This window comes from Pteropus alecto, unplaced genomic scaffold, assembly GCF_000325575.1.
Source record: "Pteropus alecto unplaced genomic scaffold, ASM32557v1 scaffold86, whole genome shotgun sequence".
NCBI classification, from domain to species: domain Eukaryota; kingdom Metazoa; phylum Chordata; class Mammalia; order Chiroptera; family Pteropodidae; genus Pteropus; species Pteropus alecto.
In genome coordinates this window covers 27,082,372-27,107,000 of record NW_006442109.1, presented here as the reverse complement: position 1 = coordinate 27,107,000, position 24,629 = coordinate 27,082,372, and the positions used below count along the sequence as shown (strand labels likewise).

At 36.2% G+C, this 24,629-nt stretch overlaps 1 protein-coding gene across 12 annotated transcripts in view; it reads left to right on the top strand.

The window, feature by feature from the left end:
- GANC (glucosidase alpha, neutral C) overlaps positions 1 to 24,629 on the top strand; it is a 60,734-nt gene that overhangs the window by 1,259 nt on the left and 34,846 nt on the right. For 5 of the 12 annotated variants that reach the window (XR_003042645.1, XM_006920460.3, XM_025038729.1 and 2 more), the window contains exons 2-10: positions 971 to 1,033; positions 2,379 to 2,487; positions 9,294 to 9,421; positions 13,728 to 13,910; positions 15,421 to 15,466; positions 15,959 to 16,025; positions 17,510 to 17,606; positions 18,636 to 18,816; positions 19,044 to 19,197. Coding sequence is in view for 11 of the 12 variants with exons in the window: in XM_006920460.3 (XP_006920522.1) it covers positions 971 to 1,033; positions 2,379 to 2,487; positions 9,294 to 9,421; positions 13,728 to 13,910; positions 15,421 to 15,466; positions 15,959 to 16,025; positions 17,510 to 17,606; positions 18,636 to 18,816; positions 19,044 to 19,197 (1,028 nt within the window). In the remaining variant the exon portion in view is untranslated. Of the gene's footprint in view, positions 1 to 970; positions 1,034 to 2,378; positions 2,488 to 2,723; positions 4,101 to 9,282; positions 9,422 to 13,727; positions 13,911 to 15,420; positions 15,467 to 15,958; positions 16,026 to 17,509; positions 17,607 to 18,635; positions 18,817 to 19,043; positions 19,198 to 24,629 lie in introns of those variants that run through there. The other 7 variants (XM_025038728.1, XM_025038726.1, XM_025038727.1 and 4 more) reach the window with 7 other exon arrangements.

Sequence of the window (24,629 nt, the reverse complement as noted above, 5' to 3'; positions counted from 1 at the left end):
TCATTCTGGAGCTCTTTCTTCAAAGCTGGAAAAAAGGAAACTGCAAATTTCTCTAAGCTTTGCACACTTGATTAAAGAAACAGTGACAAAGAGTGAGTCAATGAAGAATTTTAGTATGGCCAAATGTATCTGTCTGATCTTGTTTTCATCATCTTTTTAATTTGGTGTTCAGTCATAGCCTACATAATCATGGGCATGCTAACTACAGCTGCATTCAGCCATACTTTTGCATGAAAGCCAATGTGTCTTTTTTCTTACACCCTGTAGTTGTTTTAATTGGCACATGTTAAATACATAATCTCAGGTGGCAATATACATACATCTTATTCATGTTCTATTCCAGAAACAGCTGTTCTGGAAATTTGGTCTTAAAAATCACTGATATCTTGGAAAGTTGGGATGATCGCCAAAGATTGTCAGCATCTATTTAAAAAGCTGATTTTTCTTCTATACCTGTTTCTATTCTTATTCTAGTACTTTGCACATACCTCTGTTAAAGCATGTGTCAGGTTGATTTGTGATTGTTGGTTAGACTCTCTCAGAAATCTTGGACACAGTCCATATTTTCCTCAGAGCTCAGCACCAAATAAGAATATTTTGAAAATATTTTGTTGAATAAATAAGTGGATGGATTTTGTTTGTTTGATTTGGGGTTTTTGTTCCTTCAGATTTTATTGTGGCAGTCATAGCTTTCACTCATTATTTTGTGAATATCCTTCCTCGTAAGTGGTAGTGCTCTTTTTCTCTTGCTTACAGAGTAATCCCAGAACTTGTTTTGTTTTGTTGTTTACCTTGAATGATTTACAAAAAGATCTTGTTCACACATTTTATTGTGTTATGTTGTGGCCATGACACAATTTTGCATTGCAGAGCTTTACTTCCCATGTTCATACCATAGTTAGAAAAGGTATAAAAATTGGATTCACAAACCCAATGTGAAATAACTTTCTTAAAATGTCTATTTATTTAGTGTTGAAGATGAAGCTGTGGATAAAGACATTTTCAAAGACTGCAGCAACATTGCTTTCTACAGGTAAGGAATGGAAATGTATTACCTAGATTGAAACATTTCTGACATTATTTCAAAACTGATGTTTAATAAATTTTTGAGAACAGATAGGCTTTCTAAGAAAAGAGTCGATTAGGAAATTTCAGTGATTAAGGAATTTATCAGACAGGAGACATTCGCCTTTATACACTTATTACTGTTATTTAAACTTTTCAGTAAATTAAGCCAAATTGTTTTTAAACTAATGTTAAAATTGTATGTCTTTGAATAGATAACACATTTACATGGTTCAGAAATTAAATAAAATAAAAAGATGTACATTGAAAAGTATTATTTCTATTCCTGTGCCATTCCACATCTTGTCCTTGCAACCAGATTTATTAATTTCTTATTAATCCTTCCCATATTTCTTTTTGTGACTACACATATTCTTCTATCACCTATCTTATACAAAGTAGCTTTCTGTATAAAGTAGGTGCTTCTTTTTTTTCTGCTTTATACTTTATTCTGAAGAGCTCATTATGAATATATGGAGATTATCCTCTCTTTTTACAGCTATATAGTATTTAATTAGGTAGATGTGCTATATTCAGTTTCTCCTATATTGCTAGACTTTTGGATTGTTTTCAATATTTTGCTATAATGGCACTGCCACAATGAAAAGCTATATATGTCATTTCCTGTATATGCAAGTATTTATAGGATGAATTTCCAAAAGTGGGATTACCAGGTCAAAGAGTAAATGTATTTGAAATTTTAACTATTACCAGATATCTCTCCCTAGGGATTGTATTGTGTTGTACTTCCATCACTGTGTAAGATTGCCTGTTTCCCCAGAGACTTATCTAACCCTGAAATTGAAATCACCAAAAATTGTATCATATACTACAACTTTCTAATTTATTTACACTACTCTAGAGGAAGAAAATCATATCATTTTAATTATGAACAAGTACTGTAGAGGGAATTCCATAGTGAACTTCCAGTCATCTTGTTAAACCACTAGATTGTATTAGATTTCCACTAGAATTTATTGAGTTTCTATTAAAGCGTACATGTTGTAGAAAGAGGGAATGAAATTAACAAGCTAATAAATGTCATCTATGAAAACTGCCCCACTTTCTCAAAAAAGGCAGAAAATACTTGGAGCAATATTATGTTGAACAATTTTATTAGTATTTTTCTTATTAGTACTAATTTTATTAGCACTCTAATAACAAAGTACTCCTGTTAGTACCTTATTGGAGTACTAAAACTGTCTTCACAATTTACTTACCATCATATAGTAAATTTTAATGACTCGTAATATAGTCTGTTGGATGCTGACAGTCACAAATAATTCTCTGAAATCTGTATACTCCATATCTAGGCGTCAGAAACAGCAGCTCTCCAAGAAGTCCACCTATCAGGCATTACTAGACTCAGTCACAGTAGGCAAAGACAGTACCAACTTCCAAATCATCAATGAAGCAACTAAGGTGAGATAAAAATGTTTTTTACAGAGAATTATTTGTTTCTATATTTATTTGGGTTGAATGAAGTAAATTTCCACAAAAATTAATTAAAATTATGTGTGCTTCAGAAATAAACTTTGTTAAAAAAGTAATGTAATCTTTTTCATTTCTACACTAATATTACTTTAAAGTCAACGTATAGATTGCCTGAGTATCAGATGCTTTCCTAGATGTTTTACATGTTATTTCCTTTTAATTAGTCTTCACAAGACATCTAAGAAGCACATCATATTATCCCCAACTTCAGATGAGGAAATTGAAGTTTAAAAAGTCACTTGCTCAAAGTCACAGCTAGTGACTGGTATCTTTACTTGTTGTAGCTGGTAACCAGAACTTTTACCTGGATATGTTGACTCTTATTAAGCACCATGTTCTATCGCTATTACACAATGTACAATTGAGCATGCAGCCTGAGCATGGTACAGATTTGGTGAATGCCTAAACCTCAAAATGTAGGTAGGCTAGGGGATCGAGGGACTATGCAATTGGAAAATATAAGTCACAAATTTCCCCTCTCCTAAGCTGCTTCACTAGCAGATCACCATAGTTATTACATACCGAAAAGATTAGAGCAGTACTGTGTCCCAAGTTTTTTTCCTTACCTGTTGAGTCACCAGACTACTAGAGATGGGCCATACAACGGGGCCAGTCATAGAGGAAGTGCTATGGACTTGGCTAGGAAGTGTGGCTGTGCACAAGTACCTGATGTTCCCAACGTGACCCTCACTTCCAGATCATCCCCCATCTTTGAAAGGCATCCTAAGCTTCTAAGGCCACCCAGACAAAGCTGGCTTAATTGGTAATTCACATAACTGAAAGATATAGTTAAAGCCATGTGGTCTAAGTCCCTAATAGCTTGGATAGTAACTCCACCAACTCACTAACAAATCAGACTGAGAAGAAATCCCCACTTTCACTGCAAAGCTGTGAGAGAGCTCCTTGTAACTACCAAAGCTCTGGCCTTATACTGCTGTACTGAGAGATCTCAGAGTAGACAACAAAAACTACCCCAGAACATCAGGAGTTTTTCTGTAACATTGTAAGGCCTTTAGCTTAGCGAAGGATCCCAACTTTATTCTTAGACAGGAAGGGCAATTGCACAATGAAGAAGGCTACATTCCTTATGAAGTTTTAGTATATTGAGCACAACCTGAACAATCCAGCATCATAATGACATATACTGAGGCAAAGTAAATGACACAAAAGCACCTGAATACCAGTGTGGGCCAACTTGCAGATTCTCAGTGCTGCTTGATACCAGTATAGTTAGTGGTAGGTCCCCACATATGGCCTTTTACAAGACTATAGATCAATTTTTCTGCACATACCTCTCTGGATCCTGAAAATATGAGAGATAGTGCTGTTCAGATCAGATGCCAGAACCAGAGCCCACCAGATCTGGATGCCTTCAAAGGAAGAGAAGCCACAGTCCGAGAGCACCCACAGGATCTCAGCATAAGACAGCACATGGCTCAGAAGTGAGCTGAGAAGCCCAACAAGCAAGTTATCCAGAATGTCAGCAATATGGCTTCCAAGACAGAACTTTGAGGACCCCTTGGAACAGACTCCATTTTCAGGTATTGGAAAGATCAGGGCTGCATAGCAGATGTATGCAAATGTGTATGTTTAGGGGAAGTCCCCCTGAAATTCTGAGCTGAACTCCATTTTAATGATAATCCTAGTCACTTGGACTTGAGATGACTAATAGGGACTTAAGGTTTCATACCCTCTATCAGTTTGATAGGGACAACACAGATCCACTCACTGTATTGTCAATGAGCCTCCGTTAGAGGTTGTTTCTGGAATGAGTGTTTCACGGGTGATTTCACACTAGCATATGGTATAGGTGTGGTCTAAAGGTTTAAAACAAGCTGTATACATTCACTCATTCAGAGCGACAGCTTTTTATTTCAGGTTCAGAGAGACAGAACCTGAAGTCTAAGAGGATCCTTATTCAGCTCACAGCTGCAGTTCTCAGATTTCAATGATGAGGCAGATTCTGACAACCCCAGCACTCTTACTGTCTGCCTGCCCCCACACCAGTAAAACTCTTAAAGCAGTAACTTTGTTGGCAAATCTGTTGTTAATTTTTGAAATCCTTCTTCCCACCCCTCTCCCCCAAGTCTGCCTCTTAAGCAACCAGGAAACCAAGCTTCATTTAACATTATCTTAGTCAGCTCTGGCTGCCATGACAAAATACCGTAGACCAGTGTCTTAAACAACACACATCTATTTCTCACAGTTCTAGAGTCTGGGAAGTCCAAAATCTAGGTGTCTGGTGAGGATCCCCTTCCTGGCTTATAGACTGCCACCTCCTTATTGTATATTCATAGAATAGAGAGAGCCGACTCTGTTCTTTTCTTGTAATGATACCAATCCTGCCATGGCCCCTCATGAACTCATCTAAACCTAATCACCTCCCATAGGCCCCATCTCCAGATACCATCAACTGGGGGTTAGAGCTTCAACATGTGAATTTGGGGATGAGGGGACACAATTCAGCCTATAGCAAACACAGTGTTCCTGAGACACAGTAACGTTACAGTACAAGCTCAAGTGTTGTCCTGTGTGTTTTCTCCAGATCGTGCTCTGGACATGTAGGCTTTGAAGAAAAGCTGGTTGCAGGTTCAAATGCCTACGTTTTCTCTCACGGGGTCCCAGTTTGGTATCTTGCCTATTTCTGATGACAAAATAATTAGGTAGATATTTGATAAAGAATCTTCCAGAAGGAACTCTGGAAAGAAAAGAGTTATCATTAAAGTGTTGACTGTTTTGTTTTTTGGAACTGTTTTTTCTTACTGTTAACAATTTTTTACCTTTAGTGAAAATTTGATCTGGATTGCGAAACAGAAAATCTAGTCTTGTGACATCAAAGCAAGGAAATTTATGATGTTTATGATATCTTCTGTGTCTAGCTAAGAAGCAACAGACTTGTTTTTGACCTATTTTATGTTGCTAATTTTGATGCTTTCTCATGACATGGATGACCACTTGGCAATATGCTCACTTTTTTTTTTTTTGCAGCCCATTTGCAAGTTTTCAACAGAGACAGCACTTCTAGCAGCTTGTCCAAAGATGCAGGGATGTCTCTGAGCATGTCTATGAAGTGACCCCTTGCCTCTTCACCTAAGCCTGATAAAAATGGGACTTTTCCCAAGCAGCCACCTCCTCAGCAAATGAGGCACAATTACCATTTGTTAGCCAATACAGTTTCTGCAGAAATGGCCAAGAGTAGGCCGCTAATTTGGAAACTGGCCAATCAGAAGCATACCTGAACAGGCTAATTGTCCTTTGGGAATGGGCTAATGCCCAGAGTGAACTTGCCAACGTTCTCGGTAAAGAATCAGTGCTTGCAGTAAACCAACTGGCTGCAACTGTGGAAGGGCATTTGGTGACCTACAGCAATGAACTCTTAGGCCATTCTCTGAATCCTGGGAGGTCTTGATCAATGGCTGAGAGAGGTCAATTATAGTAGACCTGATGCCAGAGGAAAAGTGGGATCTACCCATCAAGGAGAACTTGATGGGGTCATAATTTCCCTTCCTAATGCCATTTAAATATGTGTTCTAGGGCTGTCATAGTCTCTAATAGTCATGATTCCCTATAATGGGTGAACAAAAAGTTTCATTCTAATATAATCGTGATTAATCCACTACTTGAATACCTGGACAAGGCTGCTTCTGCTTCTGCCACCATGATTTTTACAACCTGTCTAAGATTTTGACCTATATGGCCAAAAAAACTAGACTTATGGATGACAAACTACCAGGTTTCATATATTTAGTATGGGAGAAATAAAATAGGAAAGAGAAATTAATACTCTTTCCTATGAGAGGTAGTAAGCCTCTGAATAAAGGTTTATGAAAAACCAAGTAGAGACTTGTGGTACTAAAAGGAACCTCTAAAATGTATTTCTTTGAGGATTTATCTCATCCCCTGTGAAGGTGAACATTTATCCATCTTAAATATTTTTAGGGGAGTAAAAAAAACCCAGGCTGTCTCACCTCATTTAAAATGTTTAGTTATAAGTTCCTTCACTTATTTTACACAAATCCATCTTGCTGCAATTTGAGTGTAACTGCTGTTATCTAAGTATTAACACTAAATAATGTTTAAGTGACCTAGCTTCTGTAACTTAATATTTTTCATTGTCATTTCCAATCATCACTAATAGGAAAAAAGTGGATAATTTATTGGTATATTATTGTTTAATAAGTGTCCAAACAAGTCCCTAGGGAAGGACAGGAATTCTACAAATACTTAATATTTTAGATAAAAGAATATAACATTTATTTCTAGACTTTTTTGACAGAGCAAGGTTTTGGTAGAAGAACTGGGCAATAACTGGCAGTTAAGAAGCCCAGAGAAGTGGTTATTATAAACTGTCATTCACAGAGCCCTGAGGATTCCATGGAGGCTCAGTGCAGGGAGAGGAGGGGGCTTAAAGGTAGGCTGTAAGCTGCTCCCTACTCTCTTCAACCCGAGTACTTTATTTATTGGACTGTTCAAAGTGTGCTGTTGTTAAAAAAAAAATTTTTTAAGCCACTAAAAACAGCATGAGCCAGATTATAGAAGCAAATGTATACTAAGGTCTAAGGAAATTATGTACTTGGAACATGAAGCTATGTTGGGGTGATAAGAGATAAGAATGAATCTGGATATTGACTTTGAAAAGGGTTAGCTATTGGAAAAAAATCTGCTTCCTTAATTAAGTTAAAATGACAATAGAATGGGAAGTTGACGCTGATTTTTATGTTTGGTTGCATAAGGTCATTATGTTAAAAGCAGGGTTATTGCTACCTCCTCATATAATTAGGATTCTTTCTTTGAATGCAGCCTCAAGAACGGAACAAATAGATCAGTGTTTGGTTTAAAAAGAAAAATTTTTAAAGAAAGCTATTTACTAAAAAGGGAAGGATATCTTTGAGTACATACAATTTAATCACATATAGACAACCTATGTACCATCTGTGCAGCGAACTCATGCCCCATTTTTGCCTACTCAAAGTCCCTGAAGGCCCTGCTCAAGTCCCTTTTCCTTCAGAGTGATGTCATAGAACTCTTCTCTATATAGTCATCATTAACATTCCCCTTCTTTGTTCTCCCACAACACTGTCCTTGTCCTGTCTTATTATAAAATGCTTTATGTTTACTATGTATGTGTTTTTCTCCTCTAAATTGCAATCTCCTAAGACTTTAGCCATCCTTTTCCAGCAAAAAGCACATCATGGTATTAGATACCAAATAAAGTTGAATTGAATTTGAGAGAGCAACAGAAATATATGTATAATTTGGGAGAGAATACGTAACCAACAGGATTTCAGCTTTATATTTGGATACATTTTCAAATTTAGAATTCCAATGGCATACTTTTAAGTGATTTAAATACAAAAGAACATTAAATAAGTAAGCAATAATTACAGTATGATTGGGGTCGGGGGAAAGAGGAAATATCAGTCAAAGAGTACAGACTTCCAACTATAAGATGAATAACTTCTGGAGATCTAATGTACAGCATAGTGATTATAGTTAATACTTTATGGTGGCAATCATTTTGCAGTATATATGTATCAGATCAACACACTGTACATCTTAAACTTAGACAATGTTATATACCAGTTATTTCAATAAAGCTGGGAAAAATAATTACAGTATGATCACTACAACATAACTCTGTCTTAAGAATATCTATAAAAGCAGCCGCAGCCACTGCACTGTTTACCTGGTCACTTTTCAGTGTCATGTTACTGTTTAAGTATCATGACTAGTCTATATTCTTAAAAGCAAAGTTCAGTAACATCATATATTTGGTGCTGCTTTGATATTCTCCCTCTCTCTTAATTGCACCACATTGTACTTGCTCTATACTATGTCTACCCAGCCTCGCCTTTCATTTAGCAAATATTTAGTAACACTAGGTATACCTACCCAGTTGGAACCAGGGTTTGGCATCACACTTGATAAGGATTTGGAATTTACATTGCAAAGTATGGCATGGCACACAAGTTGAAAACCACAGCTTTGAAATATTTCTCTGATCTAAGATACCTCATTTTGTAACCTAAATCCAGACATTGCTACTCTTGGGTTTTTTGTTTTTTATTTTTCAGATTCTGTATTTTCTTTACAATTCTATGTTGTTTCCATCTCCCACTGTAGGCAGAATTTTACCTAAGTTCCTCAGCCTCCTGAGAAAGATCCCCAGGCCATATACCCAGGTGTATTTTTAGTGCAACAAGCGTCATTCATCTACACTAGAGTACCCTGATGACCACCATTTGACTCTATTTTGTTCTGTGGCTTATTACCCTTCATCTTTTTTTTTTAGCTGGAATCCAGTTACTCTAGTTTTAACATCAAACTCTTATTCAAGATTTCTTGAGTACACCCTCACATGTTATTTTATCATACCTTGAGTAGTTTGTCAGAGATACAGTGGTCATATGTCCCAATTTTCCAAAAGCAGTTTCTGTTTATGCCTGTCATCCAGTATAATAATTAATAGAAACCTCTTTTACTCTTAAAGGTTCTTGTCTGGACAATTATATGTTTGCCTAGCCATAGAACACATAGATGTATCTTGTCTCTACCACAGGTATAGCCAAGCAAGTACATACATAGACTGGGGAGCTTTTTTCTTCATGATTGCCATTGTTCTCTAGTTTGCTTAGCCTGTAATAATTTAAAGATAGTTTTCTAATTATTGTTATTTGTAGAACTGACCATCTCTGGAGTAATCTGTGGCAACTAATCTTAAAGTCTGTTTCCAGGTCCCTCTTTTGACTGAAGTTTATAGTATAGAAGGAAATATTTTCAGATTTAAAATCAATGAAGAAAGTCCCCTGAAGCCCAGGTACGAAGTTCCCGATGTCCTCACAAGCAAGCCAAACACTGTAAGGTAAGCCAAGAATCAAGATTTCTTGAATACACTCTCAATGTGTTATTTTATCATAGCTCAAGTAGTATATTTTATATGGACCTCATATTTAGTCTATTCAAAGCTACAATCATTTGTAGAGTTAGTTTCCATTTTGTATGTTATCCATTCTATTTTCTCTTCATCTACCATTTGACTCATCAGTACTTATTAATAGGGAGAGCCAGAGCTCTCCTCACAAAGAAAACAATTTATCAACCAGACTTGAGAGCAAGTAGGAGAGCTATTTAATTTACTCAGGTTAGCAGCAAGGCTCCAGAGATCTAATATACTAGCCAAACTCCCATGCTTACAGTAATTTATACAGTTAGACTGACTCACTTTTAATTATGGGTAGTCTCAGAAGTCTAACATGTAATTTGACTTAGAATCAGAGATAAATTAATAATCAGTGTCTAAGTGAAAAAAAATCTTTAGGGATTCATATACCTGCAAAATCTTTATCAGTTCTTAGCATACTTTCCAGTGATATTTTAACTTGGTTTTACCTGTTGATTTCTGTTATTTTTTTTCATATTATTCCACTAAGGGAATATAAGATTGTGCCAGATGCTTTAACTTTATCTACATCATTATCATTGTTTTATGTAGATTATTTTGTCCATGAAAAAATAATTTGCATTATTTCCATGAAAATAAAAGATCAAGAGATTATAAGGAGAAATGATTTAATTATGGTAGAACCATCATAAATCTGAAATGTATCTATTCAGTGAGCCTCTACTATATGCTAAGAATTCAGGAGACAAATTAAAAAGAGACTGCTCTCAAGGCTTTGCAGTTTGACAAAAGAGTTATATATACATATACATATATCTCCACTTAGTTAAAATATATTATTCTTTACTATCCTGGAGGATTCACTTTACTAGTAGATCATTTACATTTTTACATCTGTATTCGTAAGTAAAATTAGTCTGTAAATTACTTTTTTTCTATGCTATCTTTGCCATATATCAGGGTCATGCTGTTATTAGCTTGTGTAGTAAATAGGTATGTTAGTTCTGCTTCTGTTTCAATCACTTTCTAGAGGGCCTTTGGCTATTGCAGTAACTAGAAAGCTAAAGACTACATTTCTCCATTTCCCAGACCTCCTTATAGCTAGCTTCTGATGTCATCCAGGTTCCACCAATCAGATGCACTTACAGGTATCTTGATTTCAGAACTGAGTTTCTAATTTTACTGGATGGATTTGGCAGCTGTAGAATGGCTCTAGAGCCATACTAGTTAGGGCATTGGTTTCCTGGTCTCTGGATTACAGCTAAGGTGCCATAATCCTAGAGTCCAGCAGTTGCCATGATGACTTCTGATAACCCAACTTCCTGATTCTAGCTGGGATGAAAGTTCCATTGGCCCCACAGTTATGTTCTTGGGGTCATTGCTGGACTCCCTGCTACCTCAACCCTTCCCATGATGTTGTAAGCTCCTTATTCCCCGTATTAAGACATTATCTTTAAGCTTTAAATAGCCAGAGTTGTTTCTATTACCTACTGTTGGGTCTTGGTTGATATAGTCATTGCTATCAGAAGCGAGTATAAGCAATAGACCCTCCAGAATGAGAATATGAGGTTGGTTAGTGGGATTTGAAAGCAGTGAGAACCTGATTATCATTAGAAGATGAGGTATTTGTGTTATGGACTGAATTGTGTCCCCTCACCAAACTCAAGTGTACCTCAGAATGTGACTATATTTAGAGACAAGGCATTTGAAGAGGTAATTAAGTTAAAATGGGGTCATCAGGGTAGGCCCTCATCCAGTATGGGTGTCCTTTAAGAAGAGGAATTTAAGACACAGGTAACACAGACACAGGGATGACCATGTGAGGACAAAACAGAAAGGTGGCCATCTGCACCAAGGAGAGAGATCTCAAAAGAAACCAAAACTCCTGACACTTTGATCTTGGACTTTCAGTCTCCAGAATTGTGAAAAAATAAATTTCTGTTATTTAAGCTACCCAGTCTGTGGTATTTTATTATGGTAGCCATAGCAAAATAATACAACTAGTAACAAACCATGTCATTCCATGGCAAAGTTACTTAAATTACTACTTGTGGTCCACTGAAATAAAGTGCCTATTGAAAGCATGGCTCTAGCAGACCAAGTGGTGGGACCACAGCACAGCCTGTTATACAGAATTCAGAACTCTAAGGTGACCTTGGTGCTATGAAGAACTTAAAGAAAAGAGCAGTCTTAGAGCTTTAAATTCTTAGCTCAAGGCATTGTTAGAAACCTAATAGATTTTTCTGACAATCCTAAAAGTCCCTTACATCTGTTTAGCTACAAAGTCCTTGTAGCTGAAAATTAGATAATAGAGTTTGGTTCTGTGGTTTGCAGAATTTGGCCATAATTGAATTCACAGTCTCATCAGGTCTATGTATTTAGAACATTTACTGGGAAAAGGTAGAACTCCTCAAAAGTGAATAGCAACATTTGGGAAGATTCAGACAACTCTCAGTACAAACCACATAATTCTACTTTGCCTCCTATTCTGGCAGAAGCAGCTCTTTCTCCTCTGTCTGATGAAGCTGTTCCTATCTTGCTTGGACATCCAGTGTTGACTTCACCTAAGATATACCATGGAAAGGGATTCCAATGCTCTGTGTACCTCACCCCTACCACCCTTCACTGCCTCCAGACCCAGTATCAGAATCAGAGTCCAACATGCTAGGGAACCAACTATAGGAGGAGAAGGCTTACACTCCTAAAGAATCATAAAATTTTATATTGGCAAAAACCTGGGAAATATGCATGGAAATGATTTCTGAGGGATTCCTGGACCAGAAGGAAGGAACATAACTTTAGGATCATGCTAAATTTATTGACATGGGTACATGTGCCAGAGAGTCTAGATTTGATATGCTAACTTCGACAGCTGGGAGTGGTCTAATTATTTGCTTGGCTAATTAATGGTTTTCTGTATTCAGCTATGGACTCTGCTGAATGAAGCTGAGATACCAAAAATTCCTTGGCACAGTATAGAAGAGATGATCCATAGACTTAGAGATATAAAGATATTGAAGTGGGTATCTCATATGCAACCATCTCATCTAGCCCTTAATTCTGTCTCCAAGAGGTTCCAGAAGATACTCCCTTTGTTGAGAAATACATTGGTGAGGGAACACTTAGAAAGTACTATAGTGAATAAACATCTTTTGCAAACTAGAGATAATGATGGAAAATGATGCCATTAAAAAGGGATCCCTGATTTCAGTGGAGATGATGAGCCTCCAGGTGGCAGAGCCAAAGTGGCAGCATTTAGTTACAGATAAGGTGGACATGTTTTCATAACATGCAGCAGAGCCTCTGTGGTATTCGAAATGATTAAATCCTCAGGGCAGTGAACAGTATATCTAGGGGTACATTAGGCTGAAACAGATGGATTAAAGTCCTACTTGATAGAATAATCAAAAGAATTCTGTTTAGATTTAATGAACAGTGAGACACAATTAGTTTCAGACAGAGTTAGTTTCCAGAACCCAAGCATCTTGCTTGAGAGAGAGACCTAGAATTCATGGAGAAGGACTTTGTAAGAATATAAGAACATAAACTATCCTTCCTAATCTTTCCTAAAGAGGTCTGTGACCATTACCAGGGAGATTATGCACTAGAGAAAGAAGTATCTAGACCTCTAAGAGCTTTTAAGTGCTGCCTCTGAGCTTACATAATTCCTGGGGATCCAAAACATCCCAACAGTCTACTTATCGGATTGAGGCTGATAGGAGTCAGGTAATAGATAGATAAACAGAAGTTTGGCTTGGTTCCATCTCAGTGTGGACACACTAGGCCCAAAACACAAGCTGTGTTATTTCCTTAGTTTCTGAATATTTGGTTAGAATGGGAAAGAAAAGCAAAGTGTTTAGATTCTGTGTACCAAAATGTTACTAGACTGTCCAGACCAAGATAATGATGATGATAGCTAACATTTATTGAATGCTTATTGTGTACCAGGCACTGTGCCAAGTGTTTAACATATGTGATCTCATTTAATTCTCTCAAAAGGCTCTATTTGTTCTTGCTTTTATTATTTCCACTTTATAAATTAAGAAAATGAGAACTAGAAAGATTGATTAACTTGTTGTCAATCAGTTGTACATCTAGTGCATGGTAGAGCTATGTTCAATCCAGGCTCTCTGACACCAAAGCCTGTGCTCTCACTTATGGATGTCCACTGCCTTATCTATGCTATGTCACATGAATACCAATTTACTAAGCATTTTGAATTGAGAATCACATTGAGCCAATTTAGTTTTCCTCCTTTTGTTTCTAGGCTAATTTCATGCTCCAGGGATATAGGCAGTCTGGAATTAACAAATGGAAAAGGAGATCTTAAGTGTCATATCACAGCAAACCCATTCAAGGTGGACTTGGTGTCTGAAGAAGAGGTTGTAATGAGCATAAACTCCCTGGGCCAATTGTACTTTGAGCACCTGCAGATTCCTCTCAAGGAAAGGTATTTTTGCACATTACTTGACACGTAAAGAACTTAAGAAAACTTGATTGTGAATACCAGTTGCTTAAATAGATAGTATTATCACTGCAGAAAATTGGTTTGCCTTATTTGCTAGAATATTATTCTTAGAAATTTCACCTTTTCACCTATGCAGGTAAGTGCAGTCTTAATGACAAAAATGATTCCCAGACTTTAGAAAACGTGACACTCTTAACAGGATATCACTACAGTTCCTCTGAACATTAAAAAGGTAATGAAAAGAATATTATGAACAACTCTACGCCCACAAATGTGTTAACCTAGATGAAATAGATCAATTCCTTAAAAGACACAATCTGCCAAAACTCACGTAAGAAAAAATAGACAACCTGAATAGGCCTATAATTGAGTCAGTAATTAGTAACTCTCCAGAAAAGAAAGCATCAGACCCAGATGGGTTTACTGGTGAATTTTACCAAACATTTAAGTAAGAAATTATACCAATTTCTCTACATTCTCTTCTAGCAAATAGAAGAGAAACTTCTTCCTAACTTATTCTAAGAGGCCAGCGCTATCCTAATATCAAAATGAGACAAAGACATTACAAGAAAAGAAAACTACAGATCAATATCTGTTATGAACGTAAATGTAAAAATAGTCAACAAAATATTAAAGTGAATCCAACAGTTTATAAAAACTGATCTTTGACAAAGGAGCAAAGACAATAAGATGGAGCAAAGATATCCTTTTCAACAAATGGTTCTGAAATGACTGGACATCCACATGCAAAAAAAAGTGAATCTAGATGGGAACTCCAAAGGAACAAATCATTTCTGTTGTTTATGCTCACTGCTGGATTCATAGTTTCTCCCTTTGACATTATTCTTTAAACTCTGCACATACATTACATACTCTTCTATGTACATGCTGTATTTTACATGACAAAAAAAAGTAATGAGTATGACTAGACACTTCCTAGAAGAAGAAATACAAATACCATTTTATGTATAAAAAGGTAGTCTACATCTTTTTCAAATAGAAATGCATTATCTTTTCTAAAATTTTAGGTTGGCAAACATTTTATAAAATCCCTGAAGTCCAATATTGTTATGAGTAGAGAGAAATGAGCACTCAAATACATCTGTGGGCTAGAATAAGTTGTCACAGTCATTCTGGAAGGCAGTGTATTATGCTGCTCTGTACTAGGATAACATTGGGTAAGGAGAGCTGTTTTCTACCTTGCTTATATTTAAATATTATGAGCATGTATTACATTTATAATAAAAAAAATCGTTATTTTTAAAGGGTTAAGAAAATTCAAATATATCTATTTTTATAAGAAATCAAGCAATTTGATTAATTTCATCCTAAATGTTTAATTTCTCAAATTTATGTTATAATGATGTTATTTTTAATTAGTTAAAGGACATACTTTTGGGGGTCTCAAAAGTTGGAAATGAGTATCTTTATCATTAAACAAAATTCTGTCAGTCTTGTCAAACATGAAACAACTTTATTTATATTAAAACAGAGCTACCAAAGAAAATGAAGAAGATGCATCAGTTGACACCTCTCAGGTAATCTAAATTGAGCAGTTTGTCATTTTTTTTTATCTTTTTCACGATCATCACTATTATGTGATATATAATGGGTTCTGCTCTTCCCTTCTTCTGTAGATGGGTACTTGATAAATGCTTTACTATATATAAATGGGACCACCTCTCTCTTTTGCTGGCCTTGTCATCTCATTGATTCATTCATTTGTTCATTCATGTATTTATTCATTTCTAAAACAGGTAATCCCTGAGTGCCTGCTTTGTGCCAACCACAAAAAATTATGCTAGGCAAGCAGAATCAGCAGTGAATAAAACAAATCCCATGTCCTCATGAAACTTAGAATCTATTGGGAAAGGCAGACACTAAATAATTACAAGCATTAAGAGTGTTACAAAAAGATGTTATAAGAAACTATAAACAAGGAACTTGATCACAATGGAGGGGCAGGAGTGACCTCCTGAGGAAAATAATCTTAATTTGCTCTTTTTTTTTTTTTTTTTTGGTTCCAACAGCAAAATCAAGAGGACATGGGCCTGTGGGAGGAGAAATTCGGAAAATATGTGGATGTCAAAGTTAATGGTAAAATTGAAACTGGTGTAGTGCTAAAACAGATCTTTCCAAAATGGCTAAATGTCTCTATCTAAAAGTCCCTTGAGCTTTGGCACCTAAACAATTGACTTCTATAAGTCTCTTGAGCTTTGGCACCTAAACAATTGACTTCTATAAGGTGGACAGAAATCTCAGATTTGGGTCCTCTGCTCTTCAATAATGCATTACAAGAAAGAAATAGTGATTGTATGCCTTGTGGAGACTATAAAAAATATATAGGCTTCATGGAACTTATGGTCTCATGGAGTGGCCTAGGTCAGCACACTGCTTGCACTTTGCACTATCCAGGATATCAGACAGCTGCAAATACCGCATTCTATTTTTATGAGAGTCAAGTGATGAGAAATGAAGTTCTAGAGCTCATCAGTTCTAACATTCCAAGTCAGTGGTTCTCAGCCTTTTCCAGACCTCCCCATCATTCACATGAGCATCACATGCCCATCTGTGACATTTTTCCCTAGGCTTAGTGATAGTGGGGGTGGGGGAGGGTGGGGTATTTGTATACAGAGTTTGTCTCTTTAGGAGATACCTTTCATATCTTTGGGGCTTATGTAGTTGGAAAAAATACTCGCTTTCTTCCTTACTCTTCCCTATCGTATAGAATGACAGACCCTCCCTAACTCCTTGAGAATCCCTGTTTTAGCATCTATATCTATAGCCTAGTATATTATGGTCAGGACTGACAATGTGCCCAAAATTTATTAGCAGGGGGTCCCTCAGACTATCCTTTATGTAATATCATAATCTTTTTTACCTTCTCTGTAGCACCCCAGTTACATAAACTCCTTCAAATAAGGATCATTTGATGTCAAATACTTTAACGTAAGAGTGAATTTAAGTCGGTGTTCTCTCTCCTATGTACTTGCATTTTTCTCATATCTCTAAAATAATTGTTAAATAAAGGACTTTGTCTTTGGTTAGAAGAAATTTATATATCTACAATCAGAGGGCATTTTGAAGAGCCAGGAAAAGTCCTCCTGGTGCCCTTGACATAGTCCCTGGACACAGTAAGAATAAACAATCAAGCAGAAGATACCCAGTCTTTCATCTAGTGAAGATTAAAATTGCTCAATATCCTTCGCTTCCTAAAGCAAAATATGCAGCTATATTTTAGAAAAAATTAGATTAGAAAAATATTTAAAACTTTGTAGCCATATTTTACAGTTAGCAAAGAGATTTACTATAAATGAAGACACAAAGAGCTTCACCACACACCTAAGGGAACAAAACTAATAAGTGACCAGAACTTTGCCTCGTACATTTTGTATCCCTACACCTGAATATAATATCTTACATAGAGTCAGGACACATGATTTACTGATTGATCAAGGCAAGCTCAGGTCTCTTGACCTATCCCTAGTCTAGTCATCTTGCTACACTCATAGTTAACTGAATCTCCTTAATTGATTGTTCCATTGAGAAACAAAACTCAGTCAATATTCTATTCCCTACAGGTCCTGCCTCCATTGGTTTGGATTTCTCCTTGAATGGATTCGAGTATCTCTATGGGCTCCCACAACATGCAGAATCACACCAACTTAAAAATACTGGGTAAAGTGAAAACAAGAATTCTTACAGGAGGCTCTGGTTTCTTGACTGGAAAAGTTTGGATGTGAGATGTCTACACCAGTGCTGATATGTTCCTGGCCTTTTTCTTCCTTGATATTGCTTATAGATCTTTAAGAATAGTGGTTTTCAATTTTTATTTTATTTTTTGGAAAAAATCAGACAATTATAAAAACTGTAGTGCTGACCCTAAAAATATAGAGGAATTAAAAATATGGAGCTGCTGTGCTTGAAATAGGGAGCAGATCTTCATTATACCACCTCCTGGGTTTGCTTTTACCTCTCAAAGCTTTTTTGTGGAACCCTCGGAGAATACACTGTGAAAATTACTGACTTAGAAAAGGCTTTTACCAAAAAACGATTGTGAGCCAGAGAATGGAAGAGTGTGGCATCGTGTGTCCGTTTTGATTCCCTCAGAGAGAATCATTTCAAATTAACGTTATTGACAAATAAATGCCAGAGATATCAAGCTAAAAGGAAGCAAAACCAAAGAGTCTGTTCAAGTTTGCCAGTTTCAGATGTTGTTTAAATGACAGATAGGCAAAGTGACAAGTGCATCAGAAACAATGCTGTTCACACCAACCTGAGCTCTGTGCTCCCCACCCCAATTCAGATCCTAATCTTTTCCTACTCAGCACTGTGGAAACATGTTAGGACAGTATCATTTTGTTTTAGTGGCAGAGAAATACTCACAAAATTTGTCAAAGATATTTATTGTGTGCTTGCTGTTGTAAAGAATTCACAGAAAACAGTCCTCACCTTATAAGAGATATTCAGAAAAGATATTTAAGATATGAGACTATGCATGCCAGTTGCCACATGAGGGGACGCCAAAGGAATCAGAGGAGGAGGATCATATTCACCCAGCTTGGATCAGGAAATCTTTAGAGAAGTGATAAAGTTGAGCCTTAAAAGATGCATAGGATCCAAGTGATGGCACGGGAGAATGGAGCTATACTAATCATTAATAATGTATTTGTGATAGTAATTGATGATAATCCTTGTGTGTTTCAGTGATGGAGAAGCTTACCGTCTTTATAACTTGGATGTCTACGGATATAAAATAAATGACAAAATGGGCATTTATGGTTCAGTTCCTTATCTCTTGGCCCACAAACTGGGCAGGACTTTAGGCATTTTTTGGCTGAATTCTTCAGAAACACTAGTGGAGATCAATACAGAGCCTGCAGTAAAGGTGAGCTATGGATCATGGCTGCTTGTCATACTTAGAGAAGAAACAAAACCAGTGAAATATAGTCATAACTCTGGGCTTTGCTGTGGCAGTTCTCTGCCACCAGACTTTGCAGTATAATCAGAGAAAGTTAACCGTATGTACGAAACAAACAGACCGTTACTTACATATAGTTAGACATTGTAGGTTAGAGGGAAGTTTTTCAGACCTTCATTCCATTCCTTTTCTAGTATACACTGACCCAGATGGGCACGGTTGCTGCTAAACAAAAGGTCACATCTCGAACTAACGTTCACTGGATGTCAGAGAGTGGAATCATTGATGTTTTCTTGCTGACAGGGCCTACACCTTCTGACGTCTTCAAGCAGTACTCGTCCCTTACAGGTACTTGCATGTGGAAGTGCCAGTTTCTTGTTCCATTGCATTTCCTGTATCCCATGTATCATCACTGTAAGTTAATTTTTGTTGTATGCCATGTAGACTTATAAACAACTTATAAATCTTTAAGATGCAAGCTTTTTAAGATGCAAGCATTTCTCCTCCCATCCTTATTCCATTCGGCTTGGTTAAATGTTGCACTAGGGCTAGATTTCTCAATTCTCTCATCTTTAATACTCATCATCTGCCTGCCTTTAAACCCTGGATTTTCTCTACCTTAATCTCAGATGACCAGTATCCCAACCTTTTCTGTGTTTTCTTCCACATTAAAATATACCACTGGCTTTAGTACTAAATCATTTTATCTTGAAAAGACATAAAAGATCATCTCAATTGGTACAGAAAAAGCATTTGACAAAAGCAAACACTGTTTCATTATAAAAACACTCAGAAGACTAGGAATAGAAGGAAACTTCCTCAACATGATAAACGACATCTATGAAAAATCCACAGCTAAGATTATACTCAATGGTAAAAGACCGCAAGCTTGCCCCTAAGATCAGAAACAAAACATAGCTGCCCATTTTCACCTCTGCTATTGAACATGGTACTTCAAGTTCCAACCAGAGCAACTAGACAAAATAAATAAATAAAAAGTATCCAAATTGGAAAGGATACTATTTGCAAATGCTGTGATCTTGTATGTTAGAAAATCCTAAAGAATCCATAAGATACCTGCTAGAACTAATAAATTTACCAAAGTTGCAGGATACATGATCAAGACACAAAATCAGTCATGTTTTATATACCAGCAATGAACAATCTAGAAAAGAAATTGAGAAAATAATTTTATTTACAATAACATCCAAAAGAATAAGATACTTATGACTAAATTTAACCAAGGAGATGAAAGACTGTACACTGAAAACTACAGAATCTTTCTGAAAGAAATTAAGGCCTAAAAAAATATGGAAAGACATCTCATATTCATGGATTAGAAGACTTAATATTGTTAAGATGGCAGTACTCTTGAAAGAAATCTGCAGATTCACTGAAATCTCTACCAAAATTCCAATGGCCATTTTTGAAGAATGGAAAACTGATCTTCAAAGTCGTATGGAATTGAAAAGGGCCCTGAATAGTCAAATAATTCTGAATTTCACTCCCCCCCAAAAGAAAAACAGAGTTGAAGGACTCATACTTCCTAATTTCAAAACTTACTACGAAGTTAAAATAATCCAAATAGTGTGCTACTGGCATAAGGATTGACATATAGACCAGAGGAATAGAATTCAAAGGCTAGAAATAAATCCATACATCTCTGGCAATTGATTTTCAACAAAGATTCAAGACCATTCAATGGGGAAAGAATGGTGTCTTAAACATATGATACTGAGACAACTGGATATCTACATCTAAAAGAATGAAGTTGGAACCCTACCTCACATCATATACAAAAAATTAACTCAAAGTGGATTGACAAATATAAGAGCTAAAAATTCTTAAAATGGGTAAATCTTTATGACCTTGGATTTGGCAACAGTTTCTTCGATATGACACCAAAATCATATGAACAACAAAAGAAAAAATTAGATAAGTTGGACTTCATTAATATTAAAATATTTTGTGTATCAAAGAACATTTTCAAGAAAGTGAAAAGGCAACCTACAGAATCAAAATATTTGCAAATCATGTATTTGATAAGAGTCTAGTTTGCAGAATATATATTAAAAAAAACTCTTACAGCTCAACAGCTAAATATCCAATTCTAAAATGGTCAAAGGAATATATAGAGGGTAGGAAGTGGTACCTCATTGTGGTTTTAATTTTCATTTTCCCTAATGATTAAAGATGTTGAGCATCTTTTTATGCGCTTATCACTTCTCCAAAGAAGGGATAGAAATGAATTAAGAAGCACATGAAAAAATGCTCAACATCATTAGTCATTAGGAAAAAATGAAAATTAAAACAACAGTGAGATACCACTTCCTATCCTCTAAGATGGCTAAATCAAAAAAGTGGAAAATACTGTGTTGATAAGGATGTGGAGGAATTGGAACCTCATGCATTGCTGGAGGAATGTAAAATAGTTCAGCTGCTGTGAAAACAGTTTGGCAGTTCCTTAAAAAGCTAAACAGAATTACCATATGATCCAGTGTGAGGATTTATTTTATATGGCACCAGATATTTGGTTAAACACTGTCACTGTGAAAGTATTCTTTAGAGAAGATTAACAGTTAAATCAGTTTGAGTAAAACAGATTACTCTCTTTAATGTGTGTGGGCTTCATCCAATCAGTTGAAAGAAAGCTTTAAGAGAAAAGGACTGAGGTACCCTAAAGAAAAAGAAATCTGTTTCCAGACTGCCTCCAAATTGTGGCTTCAGCTCTTTGGGTCTCCAGCCTATCAGTCTACCCTGCAAAATTCAGAGTTGCCAGCTACTACAATCACATAAATCAGTTCCTTAAAATCAGTCAATCATTCACATCCTATTGGTTCTGTTTCTTTGCAGAACCCTGACTAATATACCCAGCAATTTCACTCCTAGTTATATACCCAAAGGTACTGAAAGCAAGAACTCAAACATATACTTGTATGCCAATGATCATTGGAGCATTTTTCACAGTAGCCAAAGGTGGAAACAACCTAAGTACCCATTGAAGATGAATGGATAAACAAAATATATATACATAAAGTGAAATATTATTCAGCCATAAAAAGGAATGAAGTTCTGATATGTGCTGTAACAAGGATGAACCTTGAAAGAATTATGCAAAATGAAATAAACCAGACACAAAAGGACAACTATATGATACTAGCCACAATAGGCAAATTCAAAGAGACAAAGTAGATTAGCAGATACCAGAGGCTGGAGAGTGAGATGGGTAATGGAAAGTTATTACTTAATGGCTACAGAGTTTCTTTTTGGGGTGATATAAGTTTTGGAAATAGCTAGTGGTGATAATTGTATTACATTGTGAATGTAATTAATGCCACTGAATTACACACAGAAATGGTTAAAATGGAACATTTTATGTTATATATTTTACCACAGTTTAAAAAATGGTAATGTAATATACCAAAAACATTGACTTGTACACTTTTGAGTAAATTGTATGGTATGTGAGTTACATCTCAATAAAGCTGTTAAGAAAAAAAGTACTATAGCAGCCCTTCTGCTCATTCTGTTGTTAAACTCCCTGAGTCTAGCCCATGTTTAAGGGAAGAGGAATTTGATTCTAATTTTGATTGGAGGAACAACAAAGGATTTGTGGATATGGGAAGACACCCATATAGAAAAATAAGTACTGTCAAGGCCACCTTCAGGCCCTTTCAACATTGTTATTACAGAGAGTAAGCCTGGTTTACGAGAAAGTACGTCTAAACCACTGGATCTGCTACCATGTTCAAAGAAATTCAATTTATAAGTTTACAGATTATCTGTTGACTCCTGATGAGGATTTAACTCAATAATATCTTTCCTTCTTTTCCCTCCCAATATGTTTTGGTTAAATCAATATTCAATGTTTATATTTTTCAAATGCTCAAAGGTGTCGGACACTGTCCATTCCATTTTCTTCCCTGGAGACTTCCATCCCAGATCTTGCTCCCGTCAAGACTCTCTCCACAGCTGTCATCCTAGGTCTTTCACTTACTGTCATCCTAGGATTTAATGTCTGCTATTTCTAGTATGAGATCCCTCCTCTCTAGATTCCATGTTTTTCTTTTTTTGTGGATTATTGCCTTCTTGTTTTATTTGTTATTTGAAACATCTTCTGGTAGTTTCCTATGAAAGTATATATTAGAGGTACGCTTTTTGTATCTTTATGGGTATGAAAACATCTTTTTTTCTACCTTCACCCTTTATCGATAATTTGGCTAACTAAATTGAAAATTATTTCTCTCAGAATTTGAAGGCATTTCTCTATCGTCTTCTTGCTCCAAAATCACTTTGAATTCTGTTCCTTTGTATATGATCTATCTTTTCTCTCTGAAATATCTTCTCTTTATCTCTAATATTCTAAAATTCCTAATATTCTGAAATTTTATAACCAAATGCCTTGATATAGACATTTTTGTTAGAACCAGTGAGCCGCGTATTAGATGTGGACTCTCAATCTTGAGAATTGTGTTCTTCAGTTCTAAAAAACAGTCTTTCTTGTTCCTTTGATCATTTCTTCCCTTCTTTTATCTCTTTCTGCTCTCCAGATTTTATAATTTCCCTTCCTTTTTTGTCTATTTTCTGAGCAATTTTTCTCAGTTTGTTTCCAGGCCTTCCACTTATGCTATCACATTTCTAATTTCTAAACACTCTTCTCCTCTAATTGTTTCTCATTTCTAATCTCTTATGCTTGTTTTATGCTATCCTAGTCTTATTTTATGAGTATGTCTTTTTTCATCTCCCTGGAGATACTGATGTTTTGATACTTTGGTTCCTTGTCCGTTTTCTCAGAGATCTTTTTATTCTATTTATGTGGGTCCCTCTAATTCTGGAGGCTTTATTCAAATGTTGGATGATCCTTAGCTATCCATGGGTATTTAAGAATAAGGCTCTGCCTGGAAGCTTTATGTGCCTGATGAGTCTCACAGCAGATTTGGGGTGGTAGGTGGAATTTACCTGTCTGCTGGTGTCGTGAGAGTGGGAATGAGCTCTTCTCATCCTATCCGCCTCACAAGCACTCTGGTGAGAGCTTTCCTGGCTTTGCTGAGCAGGTACCAGCTCTCCCCTGCCTGCCACCTTCCAAAATGTTATTGAGATTATCCCTTTCCCATTCCCTTTGTTCTGATTGCTTTTATTCTTTCTTTACTCTGGTTTTAGTGAGACTTCAGGAAGGGAAAGATGATGCTAGTGATTGACCAGAAGTTCTCCATGTTATCAATAAATGTTTTGATAATTTCCTGACAGTTCTTCCTGCCTTCAGTCTCTCCCTTCAAGTCAGCCTCAACATTGCTTTCTAACTAATTTTTCTAAAGCATAGGTCTGTTAAGGTTAAACTTCTAATAACTTCCCATAAGAGATGATTTAGAATTCCTAGCCTGAACTACAAGGCCCTTTACAAACTAGCCTTCTCCAGTTTCATCTTCTACTGGTCTCTCACAATGTAACCACCTTGGAATATTTATTTTTCCCTAAGCTTATTATGTACTTCTCTGTATTTTTTCTTGAATGTGCTTGAAAGCTCTATCCATTCTCTTTATCTGGTATATTCCTACTTATTCTTCAAGGTCCAAACCAAGAGTTACCACCTCTTTGAAACCTGTGGATACTTCACTGAAGGCTGAATTTATTAATCCCTCTGTATTTCCATAGCACTAGACCGATACCTTTAACACAGCACTTACACCTCCAAGCAGAGAAGTTTATTTACATGCCTCCCTCATCAGCCAAATGTCACTTTCTTGAAGGTAGGGACTATGCTTTCTTCTCCTTGATATTCT